At 39.3% G+C, this 12,092-nt stretch overlaps 1 protein-coding gene across 21 annotated transcripts in view; it reads left to right on the top strand.

The window, feature by feature from the left end:
- LOC105474624 (ryanodine receptor 2) overlaps nt 1–12,092 on the top strand; it is a 786,480-nt gene that overhangs the window by 438,023 nt on the left and 336,365 nt on the right. For all 21 annotated transcript variants that reach the window (XM_071073921.1, XM_071073859.1, XM_071073912.1 and 18 more), the window contains 2 exons: nt 7,491–7,609; nt 8,596–8,729. In XM_071073921.1, coding sequence (XP_070930022.1) covers nt 7,491–7,609; nt 8,596–8,729 — 253 coding nt within the window. The remainder of the gene's footprint in view (nt 1–7,490; nt 7,610–8,595; nt 8,730–12,092) is intronic.

The following is a 12,092-nucleotide window of genomic DNA, read 5'->3' as shown; positions in this document are numbered from 1 at the left end:
GAGGGCATGGTGGTTTCCAAGTCGGTGGTTTTCCTGGGCTTTCCTCAGTGATCATGGGAGCACCAGTGTCATGGTTTGCTTTGTCCCCACGTTGGCCTCCTGTGCCTGTGTGGCTACCAGTCTAATTCCATTCACTTCTCCCAAATGTAAGCTTATGCCCACTTGCTATAGGGCAAAATCCCCAGGCTAGATTCTTCTTGGTAGGTAAAGTCAACCTACATAGAGCACTCTTGCCCTGTGGCTTGTTTCTAGTTTTTCTATACAGATTCTCAACAAATTTTGTTCAACCTCAGACAGCTTGAGTTGTGACCTGTGAATATATAATAGCAAAGTCAACTTTGATCTCTGATGAAGTTCCTACAGATTTGTAAGTCAAGTGACAAAAGTCTAAGTCTATCAGTAAAAAGCAGACAGGATCACTTTTTTGGTTACAAAAAACATGATAAGGAATATTGTCTACCCATCCTAGCACTTGGCGGCCGCTCCCAATACCATTAAGTTATTCCTAGACATTTAGTTACATCCTTGGAGATTTTCCTTTCTCAAGAGAACATAAATAATTCACAGTTACAACTATAAAAGTTTTAAGGCAAATGGCTGAATAATTGCACGTATTAAACATGCAGCACCTGCAGCCTCAATTTTGTGTTCTACATACAAACAGCACAGAAATTTGCCTAATTCACCAAGTGAAATTTTTCCTCAAATTAAAACACATATAAGGAAATCCTAGCACTAAGAAATATAAATTCTCTGTGTCATGTCTTCTGTCTTTTCTACTTTAAAATCATAATGGTTTTAAATAAAATTCTCCAAATATAAAGTATGTCAGTTGTCCTATTTACACTTAACAATAACAAATCTTGTTATGAGTAACAAATGGCAGATTTCTTTTGTTTAAACAGAATGTGAGAACCAACAGTCCATTTATATTCATTGACTTATTCGTTTGGCAAACATGAGATGGCCTTCCCTGGGTCAGAGTGAGCTGGGTGACAAGGAGGCAAAATTAAATCAATATCTGCTCTCAAGGGCTCTTACTGTAATGGGGGATTGAAATAAGAATTTTAAAAACATGAATGTCCTTGTTACTACAAAAGGAGGAATAATTAATTCATCCTGGGGCATTGGTAAAGGCTCTCCAAATGAGGTAACTTTCAACCTTTGCAAGCTGATTGAGATTTTGCAGTCTTAGAAGGTGGGAGTGTATTTAGATCTGAGAATAACATCAGCAAAGGATTGAAGGTGCGCAAGTTCCTATAAGTTTCAAGAGGGTCTTGCCTGCCTGCTTCACTGCTGATCCCATTCCTTGGAACAGTGACTGATAGGTGCTTAATAAACATATACGATTCATATGTAGGTATACATATTAATCATTTGTGGGAGGAAGTGGCAGGAATTGAGGCTGCAAAGGAACGTTGCACTATCTGGTGTAGGGACTGATATTCTATGCTAAGGATAGAGTGGGACTGATATTCTATGCTAAGGGGAGTGGACTTTGACCTTGGAAGGTCTGGTAAGCCATTAAAGATTTTAAGCAAAGGAGTGACATTGATTAAATATGTGTTTCAGCATAACCGCCTACAGTTAGGAGGATGGGTTGGGGTGGGAGGGAAACTGGAGGAGAGGATATAGTGAGAGGCTATTCAGTGAAAGGAGAGGATGAGTTTAGGAGATAAATTTGGACACAGAATTAATGAGTTTTAACAATTAGATTTAGGAAAATGAGAAAGTGAAAGAGGATTCAAAAATGACTTCAGGTTTGTAGCTTGAATATACAGATGGACGATGGATGAGAGAAGCAATTTTACATGTATATGTACAAAGAAAGGTGTTATGTTCAGCTCGTGGAAAAGTTAGTTGGGGGTACTTAGAGACATTCTCACTGAAATGTCCAGAAGACAATTAGGAGATGATATTTGAAATCAACCTGGAATAGTCAACCTAAGTTCTTGTTACTCCTCACTACTAAGGCAAATCATGCATATTAAATGGCCAGTACCCTGAGACCAACCCTAGTTTATTGCTGTGTAATACTTAGTTCTGATATAAACCCTCAGTACTGTCTCTGTGTGGTAACTGGCAGGTTTTGTTCATGCTTATTCCAAATTTATGGAATGAAAATAAGTTTATATAACTTGGATGAAGTATAAGAGTTAAAAAATTATTTCCATAGATTAAAAGTTAATTTGAGTTATATACTATAGAGAGGAGAGGCAGCTAATGTGACTGGCCTTTTGTTGTCAGGCCTCATTAAGTTGTATGAATTGAATAAGTATTGAGATTTAATGGCAGAAATAAAATGTAAATAGACATTACTTCCTATTGTTTTATGATTCTTTTAAAATATGTTTCTTACTATAAAAGTTATGCATGCTCATTTCATAGAATTTATGAAATATTGGGAGAGAAGTATACAAATCCAGCAATAGATAAGACTAACCTTTTTAGGTAATAACTTCTGGTCTTTTTTGAAATATGTATTTTATACAAATGAATATATTTTACATAGTTGCAATTATCATGTATATGTTATTTTGGATCTACTTTTAAAAAGTCACATTGATTATTATGTATTTCTATGATATTAGTAGGTTCTCTCAAATCATTTCTATCAACTTATTAAAACATAAAATTCAATTGCTTTGCCTTATTAGTTGTTGTAATTGGTTGAAATTTTTTTAGGTGATTTGTAGCATATTTATAATTCTTTCATTCCATAATATTGTTGTGATCTGCCAAGCTTTTAAATTTGAGAATCTAACCATAAGCTTCATGACTATAGCTCTTTCTTGGTCTTATTGAATGTATTTAGTATTTAGTGGTCAAATGATTATAACTACTGACACTGTAATCTTCATTAAGCACTGTTTCTCTGCATCATTTTTGACCCAAGTGTTCAAAGCATATATCAGCATAATTTAAATATACACATAATATTGTATAGCTATTCCTTTTTTTATTTAAAAATGGGTTCTTTGGTGTTTCCCATTTGTTTTCCTTTAAGAATTTTTTATTAAGCATATTTGCTGTTTATTTCAATAAAATTAAAAATCAAATTTATTTCAGGCTGGGTGCTGTGTCTTGCGACTATAATCTCAGCCCTTTGGGAGGCCAGTGGTAGAATTGCTTGAGCCCAGGAGTTCAAGACCTGTCTGGGCAACATAATGAGACCACCCTCCTCTCTACAGGGAAAAAAAAAAAAAGCTCAGCATGGTGGCAGGCACCTATAGTCCCAGCTACTCAGGAGGCTACAGGAGGCTCAGGGGGGAGGATTGCTTAAGCCCAGGAGCTTGAGGGTGCAGTGAGCTATGATCCTGCCAGTGCACTCCAGCCTGGGCAACTGAGCAAGATCCTGTCTCAAAAAATTATTCCAATAAACCAGGGTTATTCTTAAGGTATTGACCATCTAATATGCCTGCATATTCCAGTTTATTCCAATAAAACTGAAAATAAAATGTGCTTTCTTTGACATTTTATTGTCATAATTAATAGAATTAGAAGTGGTCAATTTTTTTCAACTGTTTACTTGTTGGATCTGACCTGGTAGAATTGAAAAATAAAGAAACTGTTTTAATGTTAAACACCAAATTCTGAAAGCTTTCTGTTTTAGACTAGGCTAAATAGGAGAAAAATCGGGAATTTGTTTTCATATAGCTATTTTTGCACTTTGTGACATACGCTATTTACCTCCAAAATCTAGTCATATCTTTTCTAATATATTCAGTTTATTCACTCTATGGACCTTCATGAGTGTTTATTTAGCAAGAAAATTTATTGGTCTTGGTCGTAACTTCTTGATCTTTTTTCTTAATGGTTAGATTCTATTCCACGATTGGCAATCTTTTTCTGAAAAAGGCTAGTGTCTTAGTCCAGTAGGACTGTTGTAACAAAATATCATAAACTGGGTGATTTATAAACAACAGAAATTTATTTCTCACAGTTCTAGATTCTGGGAAGTCCAAGATCAAGGCTCCTTCAGGTAAACTGTCCTGAGGGTCTCCTTTCTCATAGAAAGTTCGTCCTCACGTGGTGGAAGGGACAGCAAGCTCCCCTGGGGCCTCCTTTATAAAGACGCTAATCCCATTCTTAAGGGCTCTACCTTCATGACCTAATCACTTCCCCAAGGGGAACATCTCCTAATACCATTGTCAGGCCTTTGAGCCCAAGCTAAGCCATCATATCCCCTGTGACCTGCATGTACATCCAGATGGCTTGAAGCAACTGAAGATCCACAGAAGAAGTGAAAATAGCCTTAAGTGATGACATTCTACCATTGTGATTTGTTCCTGTCCCACCCTAACTGATGCATATATTCTCCCCCACCCTTAAGAAGGTACTTTGTAATATTCTCCCCTGCCCTTAAGAATGTACTTTGTACGCCTATCCCAAACCTATAAGAACTAATGATAATCCCACCACCCTTTGCTGACTCTCTTTTCGGACTCAGCCCGCCTGCAGCCAGGTGAAACAAACAGCCTTGTTGCTCATACAAAGCCTGCTGGTGGTCTTTTCACAGGACGCGAGTGACAACCATCACCTTGGGGGTTAGGATTTCAACATATCAATTCTGGGGAGACGAAAACATTCAGACCATAGCAGCCAGATAGTTAATATTATAGGTGCGTGGACCATGAGGTCTGTTAACTCAACCCTGCCTTTGTAGTGTGAAAGCAGCTATAGATAGTATGTAAATGCAGGTGCATGGAATACACAATAAAAAGTTATTTATAAAAACAGGCAGTGTGCATCTGATAAGGGTCTAATATCCAGAATCTATAAGGAACTTAAATCATCCAACAAGCAAAAGCCAAATAACCCCATTAAAAAATTGTCAAAAGACTTGAACAGACACTTCTCAAAAGAAGACAGACAAGCAGCCAACAAACATATGAGAAGTTTTCTACCCACATTCCCAATCACCAAAGAGAAATGCAAATCAAAACTACAATGAGATACCATCTCATACCACTCACTCTTGGCTATTGTTAAAAAGTCAGGCCGGGCACAGTGGCTGACACCTGTAATCCCAGCACTTTGGGAGGCAAAGGCAGGCAGATCACCTGAGGTCTGGAGTTCGAGACCAGCCTGGCCAACATGGTGAAACCCCGTCTCTACTAAAAATACAAAAATTACCTGGGCATGGTGGTAGGTGCCTATAATCCCAGCTACCCGGGAGGCTGAGGCGGGAGAGTTGCTTGAACCCGGGAGGTGGAAATTGCAGTGAACTGAGATCACGCCATTACATTCCAGCCTGGGTAACAAAAGCAAAACTCCATCTCAAAAAGAAAAAAAAAAAAGAGTGCCCCCGCCCCCCCAAAAAAAGATGCTGGTTGGGCTATAGAGAAGAGGCTTACATTGGTGGGAATGTAAATTAGTTCAGCCACTGTGGAAGGCAGTTTGGAGATTTCTCAAAAAACTTAACAGAGAACTACCGTTTGACCCAGCAAGCCTATTACTGGGTATATACCTGAAAGAAAATTAATTGTTTTACCAAAAAGACACATGCACTTAAATGTTGAGGGCATCCCTATTCTCAGTAGCAAAGACATTGAATCAATCTAGGTACCCATCAACAGTGAACTGCATAAAGAAAATGTGGTACATATGCATCATTAAATACTATGGATTGGATAAAGAAAATGTGGTACATATACAATACCACGCAACCATAATAAGAGCGACATCATGTCCTTTACAGCAACATGGATGCAACTGGAGGTCGTTATCCTAAGCGAATTAATGCAGGAACAGAAAACCAAATACAGCGTGTCATCACTTATAGTGGGAGCTAAACAAGGGGTACTCGTGGACATAAAGATAGCAACAATAGACTAGGCACTACTAAGCGGAGGTGGGTGAGGGGATGGGAACAAGGGTTGAAAAATTACCTATTGGTTGGGGTATACTCACTACCCCATTGATGGGATCAGTTGTACCTCAAACCTCAGCATCATGCGATATATCCATGTAACAAACCTGCACATGTATCCCTTGAATCGAAAATAAAAGTTGAAATTATTTTTTATAAAAAGGCAGTCATGTGCTCTATAGCAATCAATAATGGAGAGAAAACAAGCAAAAACATCAGGATAGCATGACTAGTCTATTAAAAATGCTTTTCCATTTCCATGATTTTATTTTAGTACAGAATGAATGAGTTTATTTTATTCCTACGTTTTTAGTAATAGCAAAAAAAAAAAAAAAAGGTATTCGGTTTTAGTATACTTATATAAAGATCTGCTTTAACTCGTCAGCCTCTTGTATTATTATTTTCTGTTGTCTTTGATTTTTAACTGTTACGCATTGTTGGAACACAGCAGCTGATTTTGAACAGCTCCAAAATTTAACTCAAAATCCTTTTGGCTGAATATATATTTGTATTTTAACAAACTAAGTCATTAGTGAAGAAATTAGCAGTAACTCTCCTTGTTTTGTAATGGATTGGGGCTTGGATCAGATATAGATTGTGACAGCCATAGAGAATTGCTTCTGTATTCTATAATACCTTTGTAAATGTAAAACTTTGTATTACTTTTCTAAGAATATTAACTCCATTTGAGATGTATGACCCTTTCTACAGGGTTCCTCTGGGGCTGTTCCCAAAACTATGTAACTCTTAGATGTGATGTTTTCTATATGTTGGGTCTAATTGTTGTGAATGGGATCCATTCTCATTGCTGACAAGGCAAGCTTGTTCTGAAAACATGAACACAGAGGTACACGTACGTGTAGCTTTACAAGTTCACCCTAAAATTTCTGATAATGAAATTTATTTTCTCTTCTTTCCTTCTTAAACTTTAAGAAAAGGCATATACTATTTTATCTTTTGTGGTGGCTAGTACCTAAAAATATCACGATTTTTAATCCAGTTTTATACATTGTGTTATTTCTATTTGTTTTTGTCTTATTTTATATATTTCTTTTAACAAACTAAGAAATCTTTTCTACTATAAACCTGGGAGAATGTCGTGATCTTCATGGATTAGGATGCATTGTTGCAGGATTACACTTTCAGTGCCAAGAAGCTTCCTAAACTGGCCCTAACCAGTCTGTCCCCTCCCCACTCACTCTGTACATGAGGCACACCAGATATGCCCCACATTCAAGACTATTCATGCATCTACTGCCCTTCCTTTCCTGGAAAGCCTGAAAAGGGTCGTGAACATATTCTTTAAGGCCCCATCTGCATGTTGCTTTGTTTACTACCTCCCCCGGATAGGATTACTTGCTTCTTCTGCTAAACACCACGTCTCAGTTGTTTGCCTTTTCCTCCCTCAACTGTGATGTCATCATCTTTGGATATTAGTCCCCTCTCCCAAACACCACCTGTCACCTATCACAGTGCCTTGTGACAGTCACATTGAGCACAGATAATTACATGTTGTACTGAATCCACATATGTAGAAAAAGGAAGGCACACTGGTCATTGTATACCAATTAATCACGGTTTTGTTTTTTTTTTTCCTCTTTCTTTGTTTTATCTTTAGGCATTCTGGAAGTTTTACACTGTGTTTTAGTAGAAAGTCCAGAAGCTCTAAATATTATTAAAGAAGGACATATTAAATCCATTATTTCACTTTTAGACAAGCATGGAAGAAATCACAAGGTAAATTAAATACTTTGTTTCCCTGAATGAATTTTCAAATCCTTTTAGATACGTTTTTTAAATACAATAACTTTTAAAAAGTGTGTCAAATTTTTCATGAGTGTTTTTCTTCTCTTAATTATTATTTTTTGAGCAGTCGTGCTCTGTCGCCCAGGCTGGAGTGCAGTGGTGTGATCTGAACTCACTGCAACCTCCGCCTCCAGGGCTCAAGCAATTATTCTGTCTCGGCCTCTGGAGTAGCTGGGACTACAGGTACATGCCACTATGCCCGGCTAATTTTTGTATTTTAAGTAGAGACAGGGTTTTACCGTATTGGTCAGGCTGGTCTTGAGCTCCTGACCTCAGGTAATCCACCTGCCTTTCCTCCCAAAGTGCTGGGATTACAGGCATGAGCCACCGTGCCCGGCCTTCATCTCTTAATCATGATCAAGTAATATTGTTTAGTGTTTATTCATAGCATCAGTGGGAACATGAACAGTTCTCAATTTATATATGAGGAAAAGTTGGAAAGTTAGTGGGAAACTACTGTAATGTTTAAATAACTGTGTCAAATGTAACTGGAGGAATGTGTTTGCTTTGTAAAAAGTGCTGCTGATGCTTGATTCCGAAGGGGGAATTAGAATCAGCTGAAAGTGACTGCACACAGTGACTCATGCCTGCCATCCCAGTAATTGGGGAAGCCAAGATGGGAGGATCGCTTGAGGCCAGGAGTTTGAGACCAGCCTGGGTAATATAGCAATACCCTGTCTTTACAAAAAAGAAAAATTAGCCAGGCGTGATGGCATGCACCTATAGAGGCTGAGACAGGAGGATTCCTTGTGCCCAGGAGTTCGAGTCTGCAGTGAGCTATGATCGTGTCACTGCACTTCAGCCTGGGTGACAGAATGAGATGCTGTCAGAAAGGAAGGGAGGGAGGGAGGGAGGGGAGAAAGGATGGAAAGGCAGGGAGGGAGGGAGGATCAACTGAAAGTAATTTCTCTTTTCAGGTCCTGGACGTGTTGTGCTCACTCTGTGTTTGCCATGGGGTTGCAGTCCGTTCTAACCAGCACCTCATCTGTGACAATCTCTTACCAGGAAGAGATCTGTTATTGCAGACACGTCTTGTGAACCACGTCAGCAGGTAAATTCAGACAGACAGTGTCATCTGACAGGCAACATAATAAAAGAATTAATGTTCTTGTCCTGTAGCTGACACTATATGGTCTGTTTTTTAAATTAGACCATATAGTAGTATTTTCTGTATTTTTGCAGTGAATAATATGTCTTTTTCTCTAACAATCAGATGGGATAATAATAAATGAACCTAGCAAAATATGGCTTTGCCACAGACACATGGATAAGAGCTTTTATTCACATTCCTATGTAGATAGATAATCATTGACATACTCAGGACCATCCTGACAACTGTATAGGTATATGGTTGTATATAATTATGCTTTACATCTTCTTAGAATGTAACTAAAACACTATCCTTCAATATCATTTTTTTTAAATTATTTTTTTGAGACAGAGTCTCACTGTCGCCCAGGCTGGAGTGCAGCGGTGCGATCTCAGCTCACTGCAAGCTCCACCTCCCAGGTTCACGCCATTCTCCTCCCTCAGCCTCCTGAGTAGATGGGATCACAGGCGCCCGCCACCAAGCCCAGCTAATTTTTTTGTATTTTTAGTAGAGACGGGGTTTCACCGTGTTAGCCAGGATGGTCTCGACCTCCTGACCTCGTGATCTGCCTGCCTCGGCCTCCCAAAGTGCTGGGATTACAGGCATGAGTCACCACGCCCGGCCCCTTCAATATCATTTTGAGGTACCTGCTATGTACGATCAAAAATAGAATGTCCAAAATGTAATATATTATGCAAATAACCAATAAAACTACATCTTCAGTTAGATCTGCCTTCCAAGGCACCTCACGTTCATTGAGTACCATGTGCCAGCTGTGGTGCTAAGGGCTTTATGTGTATTCTATACTGTTTGTGTCTGTGCTTTCCTAGGAACCACTGGGATTCACATTTTATAGACGAAAAAACTGGAACTGGAAGTGGAACTCAGATCTAAATCCAGAGACTGAGCTTATAACCACCATGCCACACTGCCTTTCTTATCCCCTGTATTAGTCAGGCTTCTCTAGAGGTACAGGATGAATAGGATAGCTGTACATATGAAAGGGAGTTTATTAAGGAGCATTGATTCACACGATCACACGGTGAAGTCCCACAATAGGCCGTCTGCAAACTAAGGAGCAAGGAAGTCAGTCTGAGTCCCAAACCTCACAAGTAGGGAGGCCAGAAGTGCGGCCTTTAGCCTGTGGTTGAAGGCCCGAGAGCCCCTGGCAAACCACTGCTAAGTCCAGGAGTCCAAAAGCAGAAGAACTTGGGAGTCTGATGTTCAAGGGCAGGAAACATCCAGCATGGGAGGAAGAGGAAGGATGGAAAACTCAGCCAGTCTAGTCTCTCCATGTTCTTCTGCCTGCTTTTATTCTAGCTGTGCTGGCAGCTGATTAGATGGTGCCCACCCAGATTGAGGGTGGGTCTGCCTCTCTCTGTCCATTGACTCAAATGTTATTCTCCTTTGGCAACACCTTCACAGACATATCCAGGAACAATACTCTGCATCCTTCAATCCAATCAAGTTGACACTCAATATTAACCATCACATCCCCCAGATGAACACATAAATAAATAATAAGAAATAACTGCTTACAATCATAAAATGCTGTGTGTGATAGTAGTAACATTGACACACTGTATCTAGCAGCTAGCCCAGAGATACTGATAACGTCATCCTGTTTTAAACAGAAATGTGGGGTTTGTTGTGTATTTCTATGATGTGTTTTGTTTTTTGAGATAGAGTCTTGCTCCGTCACCAAGGCTGGAGTGCAGTGGCATGACCTTGGCTCACTGCAACTTCTGCCTCCTGGGTTCAAACCTTTCTCCTGCCTCAGCCTCCCAGTAGCTGGGATTACAGGTGCACACCACCACACCCAGATAATTTTTGTATTTTTAGTAGAGATGGGGTTTCACCATGTTGGTCAGTGTGGTCTTGAACTCCTGACCTCGTGATCCGCCCGCCTTAGCCTCCCAAAGTGCTGGGATTACAGGTGTGAGCCACCGCACCTGGCCAATGTGTGTGTTTTTAAAAAAAATATATGAGATATATATATATATATATATATATATACTTATTTCATATTCACTCTATGGCAGAAACTTCTTTACATTTATTCTATTATTCCATCCTCACAACATGCTTGAACTTAGAGATGTTTACCAGCCCATTTTCCAGGAGGACAAATGGAGGATGAGCAAGGTTTCATAACTAGTGCCAGGTCACACAGCTAGCAAATGGATGCTAAAATTTTCTCTCTGACTCAGAAACCCATGGTTTTCCAACTAGACTTCCAACCACACTGTGCTGGAAAAATGGAAATTGTTGGGAAACGGATACAGCTGGTTGTTTTCCTTCGCTCCTTTTGAGGAGCTCCTTTTTAAAGTAAGTCAATTACATATCAAATTATGTTACCTCTGCTGAGCTGGGAAGCAAAGTCCAAACACCTTCTATGTTTTTGTTTGTTTGTTTTACAGTACTGACTTAAGATGTCCTTCATGATTCTTTATATAACAGACCTGCCATTCTTGAGTAGTATGTTCTGAGACCTTCATTCATTTCTACCTACTGCTACCATAGGGTATATGTCCTCTCCTAAAATGGAATTAAATACAAGTTACGAAAAATTTTTCTGTTCACAGTGAGGCTTAATGAACAACAAAGCTGATTAGTTACCTTGGTTCCTTCACAAACAACATGACCTACCTCAGCCCCGTACCCCATGTGACACAAAGCTTAGTTTAGGAAAATTTCTCCATGTCTGGAATTCCTAATAACTCCATTAATTCTAAAAGTCTGCTCTGAGTGTCTCAGTTTATGACTTAAATACGATTAATGATACACAACGTGCGGAAGAGGAATTAAGACAAAATAACGTTAGTTCCTTGGGTGACACCGCCAAGAAATCTCGGAAGCGAAACTGCTGATGGAATGTTCACAGTGGAGCTGGCTTTCACTGTATGCTACTTCAGTGGTAGTTTTCATGATTTTGTTAGTAATTAAGGAAATATATATTTAATATGTGGCATCTTAGAGAAGCATGACTAATGTTTAAAATAGTGAGATGTGGCTGGGCATGGTGGCTCATGCCTGTTATTCCAGCACTTGGGAGGTCGAGGCAGGAGGATTACTTGAGCTCAGGAGTTTGATACCATCCTGGGCATCAGAGCAAAACCTTATCTCTACTAAAAATTAAAAAAAAAAATTAGTTGGGCTTGGTGGCACTCTCCTTTAGTGCCAGTTATTCAGGAGGCTGAGATGGGAGGATTACTTGAGCCTGGGAGATGGTGACTGCAATAAACTGTGATTGCATCACTGCACTTCAGCCTAGGCAACAGAGCAAGACCCCGTTTCAATAAAATAAAATTAAATGAAATACAA

This window comes from Macaca nemestrina, chromosome 1 (assembly GCF_043159975.1).
Source record: "Macaca nemestrina isolate mMacNem1 chromosome 1, mMacNem.hap1, whole genome shotgun sequence".
Lineage (NCBI taxonomy): Eukaryota > Metazoa > Chordata > Mammalia > Primates > Cercopithecidae > Macaca > Macaca nemestrina.
The sequence above is the reverse complement of the archived record's forward strand: the minus strand, read 5'-3'. Positions and strand labels throughout refer to the sequence as shown.